At 35.3% G+C, this 22473-nt stretch overlaps 1 protein-coding gene across 1 annotated transcript in view; it reads left to right on the top strand.

The window, feature by feature from the left end:
• The window catches only part of PTPRO (protein tyrosine phosphatase receptor type O), a 246894-nt gene that overhangs the window by 139851 nt on the left and 84570 nt on the right, over positions 1-22473 (top strand). The window contains exons 2-4 of the mRNA XM_045554266.1: positions 6484-6757; positions 19359-19517; positions 21285-21437. Coding sequence (XP_045410222.1) covers positions 6484-6757; positions 19359-19517; positions 21285-21437 — 586 coding nt within the window. The remainder of the gene's footprint in view (positions 1-6483; positions 6758-19358; positions 19518-21284; positions 21438-22473) is intronic.

Genomic DNA, 22473 nt, shown 5'->3' with positions numbered 1-22473 from the left:
ATAACTATGGGTATCAAAATACCATCATGTTCTTTCACAGATTTAGAAAGATAATGCTAAAATTCATACGGAACCAAAAAAGAGCCTAAATAACCAAAGCAATCTTAAGCAAAAAAAAAAAAAAAAAAAAAAAAAAACCATAACTGGATGCATCATATTATCTGACTTCAAATTATACTACAAGGCTATGGTAATCAAAACATCATGGTACTGATATAAAAATAGGCTCATAGATCAATGGAACAGACTAGAGAACCCAGAAATAAATCCATGCACCTATAACCAACCGATGTTCAACAAAACAAACAAAAATATACACTGGAGAAAGGACACCCTATTTGATAAATGGTGCTGGGAAAATTGAATAATCATATGCAGAAGAATGAAACTGGATCTGTACTTCTCACCATATACAAAAATTAACTCAACATGGATTAAATCCTTAAATGTAGGACCTGATACCATAAAATTTATAGAAGAAAACCTAGGAAAAACTCTTCTGGATATTGGCCTCAGCAGAGAATTTATGACTAAGACCCCAAAAGCAAATACAGCAACAACAAAAATAAACAAATGAACTTAATTAAACTAAAAAGCTTCTGCACAGCAAAAGAAATGATCAACAGAGTAAATAGACAACATATAGAATGGGAGAAAATATTCACAAACTATGCATCTGACAAAGGACTAATATTCAGAATCTACAAGAAACTCAAACAACTCAGGAAGAGAAAAACAAGTTACACTATTAAAAGGTAGGCAAAAGACATGAGCAGAGTTTTTTCAAAGGAAGGGAATCAAATGGCAAAAAACATGAAAAAATGCTTAATATCACTAATCATCAGAGAAACGCAAATTAAAACCACAATGAGATACCACCTTACTCTTGTCAGAATGGCCATTACTAAAAAGTAAAATATATATATATATATGTTGTCACATATGTGGTAAAAAAGAAATGCTTATACATTGTTGGGGGGAATCTAAACTAGTACAACCTCTATGGAGACAGTATGGAGATTCCTCAAAGGTCTAAAAGTAAATCTACCATTTGATCCAGCAATCATACTACTGGGGATATAACCAAAGGAAGTCATTATATGAAAAAGACACTTGCACTCATATCTTTATCAATGCACAATTCACAATTGAAAAGGTATGGAATCAACCTAAGTGTCCACCAAATGATTAGTGGATAAATAAAATGTGGTATATTTATATCCTATGGAATATTACTCTGCCATAAAAAAGAATGAAATTATGTCTTTTGCTGCAACTTGGATGGAACTGGAGGCCATTATCCTAAGTAAAGTAATTCAGAAATGGAAAATCAAATTCCACATGTTCTCACTTTTAAGTAGGAGCTAACTATCGGTACACATGGTCATACAGAGTATAATAATAGACATTAAAGACTCCTAAGGTGGAAGGGTGGGAGGGGGGTGAGGGTTATAAAATTACTTATTGCATACAATGTACACTATTCTGGTGATGGGTACACTAAAAGCCCAGACCTCACTGCTATACAATATATATATATAACAAAATCATTCTTGTACCCTTTAAATACATTGAAATTTTAAAAATATTCTACAGATGAGTGAGCCTGGCTTAGTCAAGTCTTAATATACATTGGTGTTAGTCCTAACCTATGTCAGACAGTTGTAATCTAAGATCAATTTTTCTTTTTGAGGATTAGGAAACTTTGTGCATGTGTGTTTGATTTGGGTATAGGGAAGTGAGAAGAAGTAGTTAGAAAACTTTGTTCCCTCTGTTAGCAGAAAGGGGCCAGCAGACACAGGCCACAACCACAGGCAAAAGGAAGTTAGAGAACCTTGTTATTAAATTTAGTTTTCTTTAAATACACACGCTTCTCCCATCTTCACCTGCTCCACTGAGGAACAGAAGACCTCCACCGTCTCCATTCTAGGGATTCCAGGTGTGAAGCCTGAGATGGTGAGAATTAAGTATGAAAAATACTATTGACAAAGGGGAAGAATGTATCTGTTGCTACCTTAATCTTCAGACACTCCTATCCCCAGGCCCCTTTTGCTCTTTTAGAAAAATCCCCTGGGAATCAATTTGAGTCTAGAACAAGTACCCTTCCTTTAGAGGGGTGCTCAAACCCCAACATGGATTACAAAGCTCTGACGTTAACTGGGGAAGAGAGAGAGAGACTGGATAGCACCTCAGATCCTAGCAAGGGAAGGGTCTTCCCATCCATTACTCTGCAGTCAGCTGGCCAACTGGCTGGCCAGCCCTCATTTCAATAATTGCCATGTGAATAGTTACTTTTTCCTTTTATAAACTCCTGCTCTTCCCTATTTCGTACAGAGCCTCCCTTACCTCCACTGGAGGCGCCTGGTTCCTTGATCTTTTCTTCCTTCCCTCTAACTTTCCTATGGAAAGAGTAGGGAGGGAAGAGAATGTTGTATGGGCAGAGCCCATCTCAGCTCTTCGTCTACGTCAGGGCATCTCGTCCTCCTAAAGGGAACTTGGAGGGGGAAGTGCTCCAAGTTCTTGCCCACATAGGGGTAGATTTCTTCTCCTGGAGCAGGGACAAGGCAGATAGATCCAGTACCAGAATAAAGCCATCTTGATGGGTGATGCCATTAGGACTGAGTAACAGGGAAGAAGATTTCAGGAGGCAGAGAGGTGGGGTATGTCTGGTGCTGATCTCACCCTGCTGGCTGGATCCCAGTCCCACACTCTCCTCCCTTAAGGTGAGCTTGATCATCACCACCCACAGTCCCGCTCAATGTAGCTGTGTGTGCAGACGGACACGCACCCATGAGGCAAGAGGTCTTCCTCAGGTCTCGGTGTAGAAGCAGCACTCTACTTGGGCTCTGGTTATTTCAAAATTCCTTTTGGTTGCATGGCTGTGTTCTTTAGGACACTGTGTAGGACTGAAGGACTAAGGATGAAGCCAAATGTATCATAGCTACACTACAAGGATTCTCTTGTTTCAAAAAAGAAAAAAAAAAAAGCCTTGTGTGATTGAGCAACCCAGAACTATATTCCATTAAACAATTTCCTTTTTTTTTCAAGTTTCTATTTTTCTGGTGAGATTTTCTACCTTTTCATTCATTATGAGCACAGTTTTTATCCATATTAAGCATAGTTATAGTATCAAATTTAAAGTACTTGTTGGCTACATCCAACATCTAGATTATTTCAGAGTCAGTCTTTACTGATCATCTTTTCTTGAAAATTTGTCACATTTTCTTCATTCTTTATATATTGACTAATTTTGGATTACTTCTTAAATATTGTGAATATTATGTTATGGTGACAGTGGATGCTAATATGTTTTTCTGATGAAGTCAATATTTTTATTTTAGCAGGAAATTCACTTGGTTGGATGCAAACTATATACACTTTCTTGTGGCTGGCAACTTAAACCTTAGACATTTCTTTTAGCTCTGGCTGGGCTTCTTGTAGTCTGCCCTGCACATGCATGGCTCAGGGGTCAGCCTGAGTTTTGAGCAGACTTTAGGGCTCCCTTTCTTCAGTTCCCTCTTTCCAGGATTCCCCACTCACTTTCCATCAGTGGTGGTTGTCCAGATTCTGTCATCTTGCAATAAAGTTAGACAGATAATTGATTGATTGGTTGATTGAAAAAACATAAATAACTTATTTTGTGCCAGCACTTTCTTCCAAGTGTTGATTGCCCTCCAGAATCTCTCTGCTTCTGCTCATGCTTCAGTCTTCAATCAATTGTTTTTTGTTTTTATTTTGTCCAGAGTATATGGTTATTATCCTCTGGAAGGACAGCCAGGTAGGAATTTATATGGCTGGAACTGAAGCAGAATTTAGAGAAGCATATTTCAAAAGAGGTAAAAGGGAAACGGGGAAGTGAAAGAGAAGAGCTAATGTTTGCTGAACTCCATGTATGTGCCAACACATTAAATGCTTTCCCTGCACCTTTTCTCTGTTTTCTTCTGTTTTATACTTCTCACCTAAATGATGAAATGATCTTACAAACTGTATGCTAGCCTCACAGTTCCACCTGGCCCACTGCCAATATAGAATAGTTCACACACATTTTGTGTTTGGTCCCAGCAGGGCACTACTCAATGTTAGAAACCTACCTATGTGTCTGAGAATGGGAGACAATGTAGATAAAGCGGCATTTTAAAAGTCAATTCATAATGACTATCTCATATTACAGAAATCTGCCAGGAACCACCCACATCAAGAGCACCTAGCATATGCCAGGCACTGATCCTGGAGCTGGAGATACAGAAACAAGATACAGTGCCTGACCTTAGAGGACTTATTGTCTAGCATGGTTAGAATATCATGAACGCAATTTAGTCTATTAAATGTTAAGATAGAATTAAATTTCTGTGAATGCCAGATATTATTTGTAAGTGCTAGGACTTGTAAAAACTAGATTTCTGAAAAATGAAATAATAAGAAACAATCAGTACATTTTTAGATCTAGAAAGTCTCTTTTAAGATAGTAATGTGTATTGTGTGCTTTAGTTGGTTGCTGAAAATATGTGAGGTACCAAAGTTAACAAGTTGAACTGTTGGTGGGAATGTAAATCAGTACAGCCCATGATGCAAAACAGTACGGAATTTCTTCAAAAAACTAAAAATGAAACTATTAATACCGTATTATCCAGCAATCCCATTAGAGGATATGTATCCAGAGTAAATGAAATCAGTATGTCAAAGAGATATCTGCACTCCCATGTTTATTGCAGCACTATTCACAATAGCCATGATATGGAACCAACCCAGTGTCCATCAATGGATGAATGGATAAAGAAAAGATAGGGAGATACACACACACACACACACACACACACACACACACATTGGAATACTCAGCCTTAAAAAAGAAGGAAATTCTGTCATTTGCAACCACATGGATGAAATGGAAGGACATTATGTAAAGTGAAATAAGCCAGGCACAGAAAAATAAATACTGTCTGTTCTCACTCATATATGAAAGCTAAAAAAGTTGACCTCATAGAAGTAGAGATTAGAATAGTGGTTACTAGAGGTTGGAAAGTGTGGGGAAGAGGAGGACAGCCAAAGATTGATTAATGGATAAAAAAGTACAGCTAAGTAGAAGGAATAAATCCTAGTGTTCTATAGCTATAGGGTGACTGTAATTATCAACAATTTATTGTATATTTTCAAATAGCTAGAAGAGTGGATTTTGTCTGTTTCCAATACAAAGAAATGATAAATGTTTGAAGTGATGGATATGCTAATTATCCTGATTTGATCATTGCACATTGTGTATATGTATTAAAATATCATGCTGTACCCCATAAATATGCACAATTATTATGTCAATTAAAATAATAATAATAAAACCCCAAATCAATAATGGCTTTCAATCAGTTAACATATACTTATCAGTTTATGTGCTGTGTGACAGACTCAGTGTTGGGAAAATAAGTTAAGAGGGGAAAATAAACATACATGGGAACAATAATAGAGCCTATTTTTTGTACTTGTGACCTTGGGCATGTGGCTTAATCTTCCCAAGCCTCAGTTTTCTTGGCTATAAAATGAGGCTGAAAATTATAAAACCTATTTAATGGGATCATTTTGAATATTAAATGAGATGACTGTATTTATAGAGTGCCTAGCCTAGTACCTGGATCCTTGTAGATCCTTAACAAGTTTCAGCAATTTTTCTCTCCTGCTCTTATAGAAAAGAAATTTGAGTCTCAAAGCAGTGAAATAACTTATTTGCCCAGGACACTGCATACACAGAAGACAAATTAAAAACAAGCAACAGGATAAAGTACATGAGTTCTGTTTGAGACCAAAGAGAAGGATTAATTCTGCCTATGGAGTCTGGGAGAGAATCAGAAAGAAATATTTAAGCCAACTGCACAAATGATTTTTCAAATATTATTCATAAACACTTATTTGGAGATTTGGAGCAAAATTTTCAGTCCACTAGCTGCTGACATTCTCATAGGGGCCCGCAGATCCTCCAGCTGGTCCTTTCTTCATTGCTCTGGTTACTCTATGCAGCTATGATAATGATGAGGATTATCACAGGCCTCTGTCCATCTTCAGAACTGACCAGTGAGAAGGGAGAGGGGAAGTAACAGTCTTGATATCTTCTCCTAGAATTTTCCTGGGACTACGACAGCATCACTCCTTCAAAGTAAAAAGAGTATTTCTTCAAACCATGTAACTTCTCCAGCATAGCTGAAACCAAGGACTTCCTTGGAACTTGAGTGTCAAGACGGCTTTTATTCATTATTTGCTCCTTCACATGATGTTTATTTTGTGTTTATTACATGACACAATCCATCAACTGGAAGCAGCTTTTCAGTGGAGAAAAATCCTCAAAGTACAACCCTGAGATCATTAGTCAGAAGAGGGATCATCTCTCTCTTTCTGGTGTTCTTGTCACAAACATTGGTTTTAGAAAAATTATCTCAGTATAACTTTAGTCCCAATAATCTGAGTCTGACCTCTGTCTCCTTTTTTTCTCTTTAACAGAATACTACAACTTTCCATGTAACTGTCCAAGATGATAACAACATCGTGGTCTCTTTAGAAGCGTCAGATGTTGTCAGCCCAGCATCTGTGTATGTTGTGAAGATAACGGGTGAATCCAAAAATTATTTCTTCGAATTTGAGGAATTCAACAGCACTTTGCCTCCTCCTGTTATCTTTAAGGCCAATTATCATGGCCTTTATTATATAATCACTCTGGTAGTGGTAAATGGAAACGTGGTGTCCAAGCCATCCAGATCGATCACTGTGTTAACAAGTAAGCATCGTGTGTAAGATTGTCCTATGTGTCCCTTATCTGGGTGGATTCTCATGGTGCTCTGATTGAGACAGTCAGCCCAGAATGGCGAGATCACTTGCCTTGAGGCCAAGTGACACAGGTACAAAGTTCTGCATTATATTAAGAATACACTTCTTGCCAGTTTGATGATGTTCACTGTTTACCTTGTGTTAAAATCTGTTTTAAACCAAAATAAGTAAACCTCAATGAGATAGTCTCTTTTGAGACTGAATGACAATTTTAGATTTATGATTGGACCACATAATTTTCTGCTATATTACTTAATAATGTGACCATAATGTGTCTATTTTCTTCCAGAACATGTATTCCATATTAAGCAATTCAGTTTTGGAGACGATGAATTTATACTCAGATTTAGCTTGCTCAAACTTACTGGCATTTTAACCTTCAATAGTCCATATACATAAGGAGTTAATGCTGATACTAAGGAGTTTTGAGAGGTGGTTTTAACTACACGTGATTTTTCACTTTACTCTCTAACTTTAATATCTAATCTCAAAGTGAGATGTATCTCTACTGTATATATTGAGGTAATTTTTCTTCCGAAAAATTGATATCTGTTAGACAGTAGAGTTTATTACTAGAGCAATTTAATGACTCAGCGAAGTGCTTTTTGCTCATGTTCTTTTGCTCATGGAAAACTTTTCCAATGTCTGCAATTTTTAAAATGCCAGAAAAATACAGTGATATTGTCTGTTGAGATAAAAGGGGAAAGAAGCTGTAAGAGGCAAGAACTGAGAACAAAGCTAGAGGACATATTTTAAGATGTCTGTCAAAAATAATTAAAGTCTCCATTGTCAGAGTCCCAAGATCAGTACTGAGTCCTGAAAATAAGACCTTCAAGGTTCACAGACATAATGAACAAATTGAGGAATCAGTTGAATTAAAGGAAGAACTTACCTAGTAAAACATTGTCTTAAACACATCCTAGAAAAAAGACACATTGTAAGCCAAATCCAGATGGTCGATCTAGGCATATAATGCCTACAGCATGAAATCCTTGCAATCAAAGGCTCTACTTTACTCATCTTCAAAATTTCGTAAGTCCTTAGTCCAAGCTTATGCTTAATAAGTGATCCATAATTATTTGTTAAATTTAGTTAAGTAACAGGAGAGAGACAGGAAAAAAGATTGAGGCACAAAACAAAATAGAGTATAAAACTGTAAAGACTGTTGCTGCTGACTCAACATGAATTAGCATGCACTCAGCCGTGCTTAATCAGACAAAACTAGAAGATCCAACCCTTTAATTATTCATGAAGAAATTTGATAAGTAAATGCTAAGATAGTTCTAGAATATTTGGTTGATATTTTAGCACTTGTAGTAAGCTCTATTCAAAATACCCTCTTTTTTCCCTTGTGATTTTTTTTCTTTGACCTATAGGGCTTAGAAGTATGTCGTATGTCTAGAAATTTGGAAGTTTTGCAAAGATTTTTCTTATTGATTTTTTAAGTAACTGGTATTGTGATTAGAGAACATACTTCATGTGATTTCAATTACTTGAAAATTGTCAAGATTTGTTTTATGAGCCCAAACATGGTCTACCTTTCTGTGAATATTGTGAGCACTTTGGGTATGAAATTTGATTAAGTCTTCTTTATCCTTTACTTGTTCTAGTAATGACTGACAGAGGAGTGTCAAAGTCTCCATCTATAACTGTGGATTTGTCTATTTCTCCATTCACTTTTTCTTTTAGTTTATCCTTTACATGTTTTGAAGCATTATTGTTACATTGTTAGATGTAAACATTTTCAAGATTGCTATGTCTTCTTGATAAACTGACCTTTCTATTATATGCAATGTCCCTCTTTATTCCAAGTATTATACCTTGAGTTGATGTCCTTCAACTGATATTAATGTAACCATTTTAGTTTTCTTTTGTTAACTGTTGGCATGTCACACTGGTTCCATTCTTTTACTTTCAGCCTGCTAATATTGTTACATGTAAATTGGTTTCCTGTAGAGAGCATAGAGTTGAGTCTTGCTTATTTTTCCAATCTGAAAATCTCTACCTTTTAATTAGAGTATTTAGACCAGCACTATCCAGTAAAAATAGAATGTTAATCATATATGTCATACTAAATTTTCTAGTAGATACATTAAGAAACGTTTTGAAAGGGAGAAATTAATTTTAATAACATGGTTTACTTAACCCATTACATTCAAAATGTAATTATTATTTCAACATATGATCAAGATAAAAATGTGCATGTCATTTTTTACTTTTAAACATAAATCAATTAAAATTAAGTAAAATTAAAAATTCAGTTTCTCAGCTGCAGTAGCCTATATTTAAGTGTTCAGCAGCCACATGTGGCCAGTGGCTGTCAATGTACATAGTGTAAGTTTAGACAATTTATATATAATCTAGTTATTTATATGGTTGAATTTGAAATTACCATTTTGCTAGGCTGTTATTTGGGGCAGGATTAGATGGAGGGAAGTGAGTCAGCCTAGGCAATAGTCATGCTGGGTTTAAGGTGTCAGACACCTTCAATCCATCACAGATTCCCAATTTTTCCAATAGCAGTCTGCCAGGAGTGATAGAGGGTATTTCTCAGTGTTCCTGTTCTACCCTCAGTATTCAGCAAGCCCTCAATGCTTGCTCCACAGAAAAGCACCCCCAGCAATAGACTGCTGATGCATTTTACTCAGTGCTAAGTGTTTGATGGGAACAGGGGAGGTTCTTGGTTCTCCTGGGCCAGCCTCAGGTTTAGGCAGACCTTGTGAGCTTAGCTGGGGCATTCTTGACATTCCTACCCCTCGCTTTACACTGACAGCCAAATTCTACCTTAAATCTGTGGATTAGAGAGTTTCCTGCCTATTCTCCAGTGGTAGCAGAACTCTACTTACTTTGTTCATGGGCCTAAGAGACTTTCTACCCATCTCTTTTGCTTCTACTCATCCCTCAAAAGGAGGGGTCTTTTTCTAAGAACTGGGAGGGAAAGTTTTTCCTGCCTTTCCTCAGTACATTTGCGCACTAATCCCCAGTTCTTATATTCCCAACCTATTATTGCTTTTGAAATTTAGGATAATGTAATTGAGTCTTTAAAAATAGAGTGGAAGATGAGATACAATAGACCATCATTAATTAATTTTACTTTTTAGAAATCGAAGCAAGTTTCCTCTTCCCCTTAAGATATAGAAAGCCTCAAGGCAGGTCCAAGGAAGTAAATTTTCTTGCTGGTTTCTTAGTAGCTCCAAGTGTCATCTTCATGCCTGTTCCCCTACCTCCCACCGGAAGGAGGCTCTGTCCAATGCCCTGTCTTGCCCCCAGTGGTTTTCATGAGCAACTGGTGGAAGCCCAGGGAAAGAACTAGAGAGAAAATGTGGACTCCATTCGTGTCTATGGATCTCCCAGCCTGTCTAAACCAACACTAACCTAGAACTTCTGGATGATGGAGATGTTGTATATCTACATTGTCCAATACAGTAGCCACTAATTTTTAATTTTATTTCATTTTAATTCATTTTAAATTTAATTTAAATCCCCATATGTTGCTAGTAGCTATTGTATTGGACTGAGCAATTCTGCACTGCCATTTAGACTACTTTCAGCCTTTATGAATTCATTAAAATCTTGGTTGCTTTTCTCTTACCTGCTCAGTGGTGGTGTCCTCTTCCTGTCATCCTCTGCCAAAGGTGAAACAGTGTGTCCCTTCTCCCCTCAGAGAGGCTTGTAACTCCTTGGAATTTACTCCACTTGGTTGCCTGGCAATCTCACCTCTCTGAGAAGCTCAAGAAAAATTATGATTTCATAGATTACTTGGCTTTTCCTTGTTGCTGGGGCAGGGAAGAAGTGCTGTTGTCTTGATGCTTTCTACATCTTAAGGGGAAGAGGAAACTTGAATTGATTTCTAAAGAGTAAAATTAACTAATGATGGTCTATCATATCTCATCTTCTACCCTATTTTTAAAGACTCAATTACATTATCCCAAATTTCAAAAGCAGTAATAGGTTGGGAATATAAGAACTGGGGATTAGTGCACAAATATTTCTGTGACATTAGGTATGAGGTGGCATTAAGTGACACTTGTATTCGAGCTTCATCCTTTATAAAAGAGAGAATTAAAGTGCATGATGACCAAGATTATTTTCAAGCTCTAAAACTACCGTTATTTGTCAGTTAATGATATATATTTGCCATCTGTATTTTTCTAACAGAAAGCTTTTTAAACAAGTTTAGAAAACATTTGTAGTATCTACTCACAGAGTTGACACATTGCTCTTGAGAATAAAAGAGTACATTTGTTGTAGTCATTTATTGTGTGTTAGATTCTTGTCTTGATGAAATGAGCAGTGACAAAGCAATTGGCCCCTGGGCAGTTCTTTGATATTTCAGTATAGTTGTTCTGAGCCTGTCACTCTCAGAGAAAGCTGAGAAACATAACAAAGAATAAATTCAGCACAGCCAAGTCATTTGGCCAGTTCAAAAGAGTTTCACAACCCTTAGGCTCTAACATCTGATTAATATTTAATTGATTGAGAACTTTCAGTGTACTGCATGCACTTCAGAGGGAAGGGGTAGTTTCTTAGATGATGAAATACTACCTGGAAACAATTGCTTAGAAACTGAGGAAATGTCAAATACACAAAGCTAGCTCACATGTCAGTAAAGTTCTAGCAATAGTGGCTATAGACATTGCAGAACACACATGGAGACACTCTACAAATATATTATTCTATACAAATCCATTATAAATAAAAATAACCCATGAGTTTTTATTTCATTTATTGGGTACATTCTCTGTGCCATGTCCTAGCTTGCAGAGTAATAAAGATAAATAGAAATACCCATAATCAAAGATGTTATGCTATAGTGGAAAAGACAAATAAAAACCATTATGAAAATATGATAAATGCTATGAGAGAAGTATGTAAGAAAGAATGCCTTGCCTTCCTAAGGAACATTGGGAAGACACCAGAGAAGAAACAATCATTGAAAAATTAATGAAAATTTTCCAAAAGAATAAAGACAGGAAAATGCTACAGAGTCAAAGGGTATAGTATGTGCAAAGAATAGAGGCATGCATAGGATGGCACACTTGGTGAACTGCAAGGAGTTAAGATGGCAAGCATCAGCTGTTCCAGAAAATAACAAGAAGTGTGGCTAGAAATGTTGCAAAGAACTTCAAGTACCTTATAGACCTTATAAGTGCTAAAAAAAAATAAAGAACATAGTAAGATTTGATTGGGGAAGCTCTCTCTGGTAGCAGAGCTGCAAGCCACAAGATCTTGAATCCTGCATTGGAATAGGAAAAATTATCAAGCAAGTATTGAAGGTAGTGGTTCAAAGCATGAGCTGTAAGAGTCAAAGAAATCTGAAAACCATAGGTATAGCTTTAGGCAGATAATTACTTTCTCCAAATCCTAGTTTTCAAATCCATAATTCATTTTGGGGGTTAGCAAACTTTTTCTATAAAATTCTACACAATAAATATGTTATGCTTTGAGGACCATATAGTCTGTATTGCAACTATTCAACTCTCCTGTTGTAGGACAAAAGCAGTCACAGACAATATATAAACAAATGAGCATGACTATTTTCTAATAACACTTTATTTATAGACACCAAAATTTTAATTTTATATAATTTTCACATGTCATGAAATACTATTCTTCTTTTGTTTTTTGTCAACCATTTAAAAAGGTAAAAGCCATTCTTAGCTCAAAAATCATACCAAAACAAATCACAGGGCAGATTTGGCTTGTTGGCTGTAGTTTGTTGATTTGAAATGTTGTATAATTACAATACATAATATTGGGACGATTTTAGTACCTACTTTGGTAGGGAGTGCTATAAAATAATGTAAATATTTTTGTAATGTAGAAAAATGTAAAATAAACTTTTTAACAAAGTGCATAGGGCATAGTATAAGATCATTAAGTATAAGCAGTACCAATAGCATTAAATAGAAAATTATTCAAGGTGTCAGAAGAAAAGGAGAATTGAAACAGGTTGGGCGAGGAAATGTCAGTGAGGTGAGGGTGACTGCTTTAAGACAAAGATTCTGACTAAAGTGAGAATATCAAATAGGCTACAGACTTAGAAGTTTTGAGCAGAAACAAGTAAGAAAATTAGGATGAGATTGGAGGAGGCAGGGAGAATAACTTAGAAAGCTGTTGAAATGTTCCAGGAAAGAAATTATGAGAATTTGAGCAAAAGTAGCGGGTATAAGGGTCACTGTTCTACTAGACCAACCTCAGTAGCCTGGTTCCAAGTAGCTGAAGTGTCAGGTCAGGTCCCAAATCATCACTGGAACACAAGGCAGAGTAGCTCTGGCCTGGGACACAGAGTTGGTCCCTTTTCCATCACATCTGCTATGAGAAGTGAGGGTGTAATCACAGGTCCTCTCACTCAAGAGAACTATGTCAGAAGAGACACATTCTCATTGTGTTTTTTACTTGCATTTCCCTGATGATTAGTGATGTTGAGCATTTTTTATATGTTTATTAGCCATTTGTATATCTTCTTTTGGAAAAAATCTATTCGTGTCTTTTGTCCATTTTCTGATACGGTTGTTTGCTTTTTTCTTGCTGATTTGTACAAGTTCTTTGTAGATTCTGATTATTAGTCCTTTGTCACATCTATAGTTTGTGAATATTTTCTCCCATTCTGTAGGTTCTCTGTTTATTCTGTTGATTGATTCCTTTGCTGTGCATAATCTTTTTAGTTTAATTAAGTACCATTTATTTATTTCTGTTGTTGCTATATTTGCTTTTGTGATCTTAGTCATAAATTCTTTAGCTAGGCCGAGGTCTAATAATGTTTTCCCTACATTTTTTTCTAGAATTGTGGTTTCAGGTGTTACATTTGAGCCTTTAATCCATCTTGAGTTAATCTTTGTATAGGGTGAGAGGTAGGGATACAGTTTCATTTTTCTGCATGTGGCTACCCAATTTTCCCAGCACCATTTATTGAAGAAGGTGTGCTTTCCCCAGTGTACGATTTTGTATGCTTTGTTGAAAATCAGTTGGTTGTAGGCATATGGTTTTATTTCTTTATATGGTCATAAAAAGGTGTAATAGACATTGGAAACTAAGAAGGGGGTGGTGAGGGATCAAAAACTAAAAACCTACCTATGGGGTACATTGTACACTATCCTAAAAGCCGTGACCTGACCTCAGGATTATACAATTCAATTTGTTACAAGTGTAACAAAAAACACTGGTACTCCCTAAACTTATTGAAATTAAAAAAAAAAAAAAGAAGAAATACATTCTTAAGTTGGTCACATCAAAAGCAAAAGTTGCTGATCACTGACCCAATTGCTTCTTCAGTTTTTAGTCCAACTAAACAGAGCAATTTCAGAAAGAAGCACTGCTTAGCAGTTAGCAGTTACTAACAAATACAGGGATACTTTTGTTTTCTTTAAATAGTATTTGCTCCATATTTGCTTTTGTTTCCCTGTCTCTTCTCTAAGATAATCAGGTTCAGAACTTCTGAAACTTTTCTATTCATGATCTGTCTTGAATGATTCAAAGATAATTAAGAAGCATAAAATATTCTGCAATTTGAATGTGAATTTTAATTATGTGGGTCATTTAACAAGGGAAAATTATCGGATAAAATGTCATAATTTTTTTATTAAAGAAAAATGAGGATTTAATGTTAGCATTTCTAGTCAAAATGATGTGGTAAATTTTTGCTTTGTCATATAATTTTTGCTTCTGCCACAAACCAAAAAGAAAACGACATTATCAGGCTGAAAAATGCAATAGTCATCTCTGGAATCAGAAAAGAAACAGACACTTAAAGTGGGGAAGTGGGCTAAAGCTATTGGCCTTCTGTGCCCTGGGTCTGGAAAAGACAGGATTGAGATTGGACCCCAGAATAGTAAGAAGAACTGAAATGCTGCACTGTACGCAGGGCACAGAGCCAGATTCTCTGCTTAGAGCAAAGATTCCTCCCATTTAAGGACAAAATGCATATATAAAGACCTGTAGATGCAGGGCACTCATCTCACTACCAAGGACCAAGCCTAGTTATTCTCTGACTCAGTGAATGAATCTGTGGTAGCCACTATATCATCCACAATATCAAGAACCCCAAAATAAGTTGTATGTCTTATTTTAGACTGGGGGCTCTGGTGGGCTGAAAGGAAGCAATGGCTTAACTATCTCAAAAGCAAGAGATAATAAGCAAGAAACGGGGAGATGAAAAAGCATAAAATGAGCCTAGAGTCTGTGTTTCAAAAATCACCAAAAACCTGTGGAAAAAGGTTAGACATCAAAGCAACTGTACCATTTCAGGTTATATTTTAAATAGCAAGCTAACAAAAATTTACAGTATGTTGATGAAATCCAAAGACATAAATGTAAAAATAACATCTGTTTTAAAATATCAAGGAATAATGAAACAAACATTGACAGAAATATAACAAAAACATATAGAATAAATATACATACATTAAAACTGGAATAAAAATGGGAATAAAAATGGGAATAAAAACTGGGAATAAAAATGCAATTATTTAAATTAATTTAAAATTTTAACTGATTTAAAATTAATTTAATTGATTATTTTAAGTTGACTAATTGAGCAGCTTCGGTAGATGGGACAAATTCTATATTGATAACAGCTATAGAGAGTTAGTACTGGAAGGTAATAGTGTGCATTTGCCTTGTAACGTAGCACAGTGACACAATTCACAGGCATGGAGTTGGGAGAGGTGCTAGCTAAGGAGGCTTAAGAGATCAAGTAAAAGAACGGAAGAGTTGATAGGCACAACATTTGGAGAGATGATTAGGAGAATTTCCAAAACTTGAAGAATGACATAAATCTACTCATTGATAGAGCATTCCAAGTAAGTGTAATAACTAGTAGGATAATTAAAAAATAAGACCATGCCTAGATATAAGACGGCAAAACTGCAGATTATCAAGGCTAAATAAAAATAAGTTTGGAAGGTACCAGAGGAAAAAACCATCGCCTCTACAAAGCAATAACTATTCCACTGACAGAAGTCTTCCCTTCTATAATAGTTGATGCAAGAAAACAATGAATCAATATCTTCAAAGTACCAAGGGAAAAAAATATGTCTACCTGGAATTTTATACCCAGGCACATCAAGAGTAAAGGTAAAATAAGGAAATTTTCTAATACATAAAGCCCAGAAGAATTTAAAACCTATAACCCAAACTTAAAGAACTGTAAATAGATATATTTCAGCAACAAAAAAGGTAACTCCAGAAGGAATGCACAGAACACAATTATTAATAAAAACTGACAGTGGAAATATAGTATATGACAAAGACTATATAACATATTAATGGGAGAAGATAGAAAACCCATAAAACAGGCAAAATAGAACAATTCTAGGAAGAGGAAGCAACACACGGAAAAAATAATCTCCTTCATAAGCAGGAAATTAAAACAGAGACAAAATTTCACATACCTCAAAGTGTCAAAACTTAAAAAGACTGATACAAGCAAGTGTTGGATAAGAATATCGCGAAACAGGAATTATCATATATTGCCGATAGATATGTAAATTTACCTAATCAAGTTAGAACACATTTTGACAATATCTGATCAAGTTGAAGCTGTGCATCCTGTACTATCTAGGATTTCCAACCTAAGGAGACATGTCCCCAAGCTTTACTGCAGCATTATTTGTAAGAGTGAATTATTGAAAGCAACCAATCTACCAAAAGAATAACAAATAAATTGTATAGTCTGTATAGCTGTAAAATGGACACTAAAATGAAGTTTCTGGAGATACTTGTATCAAGATGGACAAATCTCAAAACAGTGTTAGGTGATAAAAAAGTTGCAGAATGACATGTATGATATGATACCATTAACATAGTTTTTTAAAACATGAAATAATGTTGGCTATGTATAAATATAAAAATAAAAGCATGAGAAGATAAACACCAAATTCAGAGTAAGAATTTACCTCTGACCATGGTGGAAAAAAAATGGGGTCCGGATAAGTTATATGGGGGAGTTTCAACTATAATTTGTAATACCTTATTCCTTTGGAAAACAAAAATACCTGAGGACAATAAAATAATAAATACAATAAATGATTCACACTTTCTATGATCCCATTTCTCTGTCCAGTCCAGCCGGGTTCCTAAGGCAAGAAAGGCAAGTACAGAGAGTGGCTGGCAGGGAAAGGACTATTGAATTAGATTAGGATTTAACTTTGTCATCACTGAAACGCATATGAGTAAGGACAGCTCTGGTTTATGCCACATCACTTAATTTCTAAAGAGAAAAATAAAGAGAGAAATACCTAGAGAGATAGCAAAATATTTTTAGCCTATGCATTTGAGTGTTACTGAAAACAGTAAGTTTTGAATTGAATATGCCTCAGTAATGCCCGGGCATGAACTTCAGGATTTATAGATGACTTGGGTCATTTACGGTGAAGCTGAAAGAAATATATAAAACGAACATAAGCAGGCTCTTTAGAAATTCACTTAGTTTAAAGTTTAAGTAGCTTGTAGCAGAAAAAAAATCAGAAAATAAAATATCTGTGCTCTAATCCTCTTGTACGACTTGAACTTCAAAATCTGACGGTGGCTTTGATGTGCAGACTTCATGCCGCAGGGCATGAAATATTGAGTGGCCTTCTAACTCCTCTTTTCAGGAGAAGAAACCCCGGTGGGGCTGTGAAACAGGACTGCAACAGTGGAGGCGTTTCTGCTTTGTGGCTGCTTTGTCTGTTAGCTTTCATTTTGGTTGGCTTACAGCCAGAGTCAATAGCTGGATTTGGTAGATTATGGGGTTAGTAACTAGGAGTTAGGCTAGGTTGAAAGAAAGACCTCCAAATGGTTGAAAACGTCTTTGGAAGTTTTGAACTCAAAACTCAAGAGTTTTTAGGGGTTTGTTTGTTTGTTTACTTGGGACATAAGTGAGTTCATTGCAAAGTGTTACCTTTATGTAGGTAGACCAGGGATGAGAAAAAGATAGAGTAGAATCTTTTTAACCAGAGGGTACACAGAGTCTGCAGAGATATGATCACAAAATATACTGATGTCTAAAAGAGGTTTAACTTCCTAACTTTTTCATAGAGGTTGGCTTGGTTTTTCAGAAAATTCTAGGGAAGTCAAAGTTTTAACATGTAGCTTCAATCCTTTCTTGATCTCTTCAATCAAAAGCAAAAATGGGTTAAGACCCTGAGGAACAAAATGAAATCTATTCAGCTACACATTGAAACATACTAGATACTCAATAATTACTTACTGAATGAACTAAGTCAAATTTTGGATTCTTGTGTTATTAAAACTGAAATTTTAAAAGTGCAAAATTTAGGCCAGGTGCAGTGGCTCACGCCTGTAATCCTAGCACTCTGGGAGGCCAAAGTGAACAGATCGTTTGAGCTCAGAAGTTCAAGACCAGCCTGAGCAAGAGTGAGACCCCATCTCTACTAAAAAAAAAATAGAAAGAAATTAGCTGGACAACTAAAAATATATGGAAAAAATGAGCCGGGAATGGTGGTGCATGCCTGTAGTCCCAGCTACTTGGGAGGCTGAGGGAGTAGGATTCCTTGAGCCCAGGAGTTTGAGGTTGCTGTGAGCTAGGCTGATGCCATGGCACTCTAGCCTGGGCAACAGAATGAGACTCTGTCTCAAAAAAAAAAAGAAAAAGAAAAAAGTATAAAATTTAAACTGGGGTATTGCTTTAATTTAGGCTATGGAAGTCCAAGAATTCTCTCAATTCTAAAATTTTGAACCAAAATTATTTGTTCAATAATATAACAATTGACTCCAAATTTTTAAAATATTTTCTTAATAAAGTTAATATAAGTAAAATTTGCCCAATAGCTTCTTCAAAAGGATGGGAATTCTGTTATTTACATGAATTTTGCAGGAGGGTAGGATGTGAAGGAGATGCAGACATATATCAGCTATGGTTTTTAAAAAATGAGTATTTTTAATATTTTTTGATGAATTAATAACTCACGTAAAATAGAAATGAATGTTTTTTAAACTTCTATAGAAAGAGTGGTTTGATAAACACCACAAGCTATAATTTTTACTACATTGGATGGTTTGAAATTTTATACTTAATGTAGAGAAATAAGTGCTCAGTTCACATAAAGAAATAAATGATCACATAAGTATTTATCATTGGTCAGAGCCAAAATTTATTTCTTGTTACTGATCTGTTATTAATATCAAATTTTCTTGGCATGAAGAAAGGAAAAATAAACTAGGAATCTGGAGATATAGACTGTCACGTACTTGTTAAATTACCTTTGGCAAGTAGCTTAAAGTCTCTGAGTTATCATTATGTTTATATGTTAAATAGATATATCTATATTTGCTCTTCCTACATCCCAGGATTGTTACAGAAGGCAAATGGAAAAATAAATATGAAAGTTCTTTGAAAAGCAGAAAGAACCATATAAAATGTACTTTACTAATTACTGTTAAGAGCACTCAACTCATGAGTACTGAGGAGTTTAGTGCTCACAGAGAGTAAAAATATGAGTGAAGTTCTGGCAGGTGTAATCCTTGGTACTTTGGTACCTTCAAGTATTGATAATGGCCTTTCTCTCTCTTCTTCCTTTCCCTTACCTCCATTTACTTCCCTTCTATAGAACCTCTACCTGTAACCAGTGTTTCCATATATGACTATAAACCTTCTCCTGAAACAGGAGTTCTGTTTGAAATCCATTATCCAGAAAAGTATAACGTTTTCACGAGAGTAAACATAAGCTACTGGGAAGGGAAAGACTTCCGGACGATGCTATATAAAGGTAAGCAGCAAAAAGAAGGCTGAGTCAATGATGATTGTTAGTTTTTACAAAGCTTTTCCCAAATGGTGCTCTCTCTTACTTTAACGAAGTTTTAAAATCCACTATTTGACCTATAAATGACCCATTAAAAATAGTTACTGAGTCATGAAAATCTTCTTGGGAAGACTTTTAGAACATCTGGTTAATTAGCTGAGAACCATGCAAACAGCATGCAGACAGCATGAGACACACTCAAATTATTATCACTGGCATGTTACTCTTGTCAGAAGCATCGTGTCTGGTACAGGAAATAAATTCAAACTTAAGTTTAGAAGCATCTCACTTAACCATGACTTTCTAGGTGTGATGGAAAAGCATTTCTAGGACTGGGAAGCCAGAGCTTTGCCTTTTACAAAGTTTCTTTCAGAAATTATCCTCAAATGCAAAAGAGAATCCTTTTTGGTTCCTTTGTCTATATTTATCTGTATGATCAGCTAATGATTGCATTAAGATACAAAAATTTATTTCACTGCTTTTACTGGCTTGATGGGGATCTTGTGGGGAAAGAGAAAAGTCCAGGAGAATTATTACTTCAAATTATTCAAAAGAACTAAGTCAACCTCTCCAGGTAGACGTTGGGGGTGGGTGAGAGGGGAGGAGGAGAGAAGGCATTCAGCTTCATTGGGAGTGGATTCAAGTGAAGGAGCACAATTCCCAGAACAGTGAGGGAGGGGAGGGGAGGGCAGCAAATGATGGTCTCAAAGTTGGCTGTTTGTAACTGGAGACATCTATTGGCAAAGTAGAGAATGGGCACTCAAGTATAAAAGCACAAAGGACTTGGTATCCAGAAAAATGTCCCTTTGACTTGCTACTTTTACCAACTCCCTTCCTCCATGGATTTTTTTCCAGAGACACTCTTTAAAATATACACAGTGAATTTAGTGTTTTTAAAAACTTTTTAAAAATCAAACAAACATGAACTCCACAAATTATTGCATTATTTTCAATGAAAACATTATCTGCAAATTAATAAACAGAACCTTATTTGCTTACAAATCCCATGCCAATGCAAGTTTATGAATGATTAAAACACAATTACTGAAACTTTTGTTGAGTTAAAAGCCATGAGTTTAAAAATAATATGCTTAAAAATAATCCATTTTTAAGTCAATACATTTTTTAAGCCATATTTAGCCTTTAATTCAATAAGTGGTACTTCTAGTTTTTTTCCCTCATTTCTTTTGAGTTGGATTGGATTTTTAACTATATTATTTCTTCATTAAAGTTTTCTAAGCAGAATCTAAATTTTAATTTTTTCTTTTTTTGAGTAGTTTCTGTCTCCCAAATGACAGATAAACCAGTCTACTTTTAAATTAGGCTAGTTTTCATATATGAAATAATTTCTTATAAAATTGTCTTTTATTATGTCGTAAAGTGGCAGAATACCTTGAGTTTTTATCTTAAAGTAAATTGCTAGCATGAACCTAATCTCTACCGTTTCTTTATATTATCTTCTCCACTTAATACCCCAAAAGTTCCTGTAATCAAAATTTAACTTCATTTGTATCCAATCTTATTAGAAATTCTGGCAGGAAAAGCCCTTCAGGATAAAATCTAAAAATTCAGTTTCATCTCTAGCCTTCTGCTAGTTCTTTATTACTGACCATGGAAAAAGTTAAAAGAAATATTATTTTACAGATATTTAATCATAATTGTTTGGAATTTTCTAGAAGTGTGTGACATTTAGAAAACCATATTTTTAATGTAATTGATTTTTTTTCTTCACAGATTTCTTTAAGGGAAAAACAGTATTTAATCACTGGCTGCCAGGAATATGTTATAGTAATATCACCTTTCAGCTGGTATCTGAGGCAACTTTTAATAAAAGTACCCTTGTGGAGTACAGCGGTGTCAGTCATGAACCCAAACAGCATAGAACTGGTAAGTCTTCTGAAGAATTAAATTTACTGTAAAAATAATTAAATTACATATTGTTACATATTTATTTTTATCCTAAGAAATATTCTGCTCCAGAACTAAAAAAGAAAATAAATATATACTTTTCATAATCTAAAGCAAATTTTCTATCAATGTGAAGGAAACTGAGGAAAATATTCAATAAGAAAAATCTAAAATATGTCAGTGCAATCATAGATTTGTAATCTTTGAACAAAAAGGTATATAACACTATCAAAAGTTGTAATTAAGCAAAGTTACTGAAGTAAGTACCTGAATCTAGTAGACATCACTTATTCTATAACCAGACAAACGCCCATATGGCAGAAATACAGTGGGATGACGTTCTAATAGAGATTTTCAGATTATTAAAGGAAAATATTGGAATTCAGATGTATCTAAAACTTTTGGTGACTAATACGACTAATATGAAGCACTATCATAGGATGGATGGCTGGGGGGCTGGATAGACAAATGAATGGGTGGAAGAATGGATGGGTAAAGTAAATATTTTTTCCAAAATACCCATCACCAATATAAACAACATTGTGTGTGCCTAACGTGCCTGAGTACTCAATGGCAAGGCTGGAGATGTCATTCATATGAGCACTGGGAATGGGTTATGATAGATCACTCCTGAGGCCCTTACAATTTGAAATTCAAAGATGTCGTAATTCTCATTAATTAGGCCAAGAACAGAAAACTTTCAGCTAAATAACTAATTTGTCTCATGTCAATGTCTAAAATTCTATTTGTATTTTTCATTATTCAAGTACAGATACATTAATTGCCCACCTTCTACCTGAAAGTTGTTCTAAGTACTAAGAGAGATGAAGACAAAGACTTGTACGACAGAGTCCTTGTTCTCAAAAACTGGTACAGGCACTATACAAATGGCAGTAATGCGAGGCAGAATAATATAAATGGGATAAAAGAGGTACAAGGCCATTTAACAGCACAAAAGCGTGAGAGAGAAATTTTTATTAGAAGTTCATGGAAGACATGATATTTGAGCTACTTT

This window comes from Lemur catta, chromosome 6 (assembly GCF_020740605.2).
Source record: "Lemur catta isolate mLemCat1 chromosome 6, mLemCat1.pri, whole genome shotgun sequence".
NCBI lineage: Eukaryota > Metazoa > Chordata > Mammalia > Primates > Lemuridae > Lemur > Lemur catta.
Note: the sequence above shows the minus strand (reverse complement) of the source record. Positions and strands in the feature narration are given on the sequence as shown.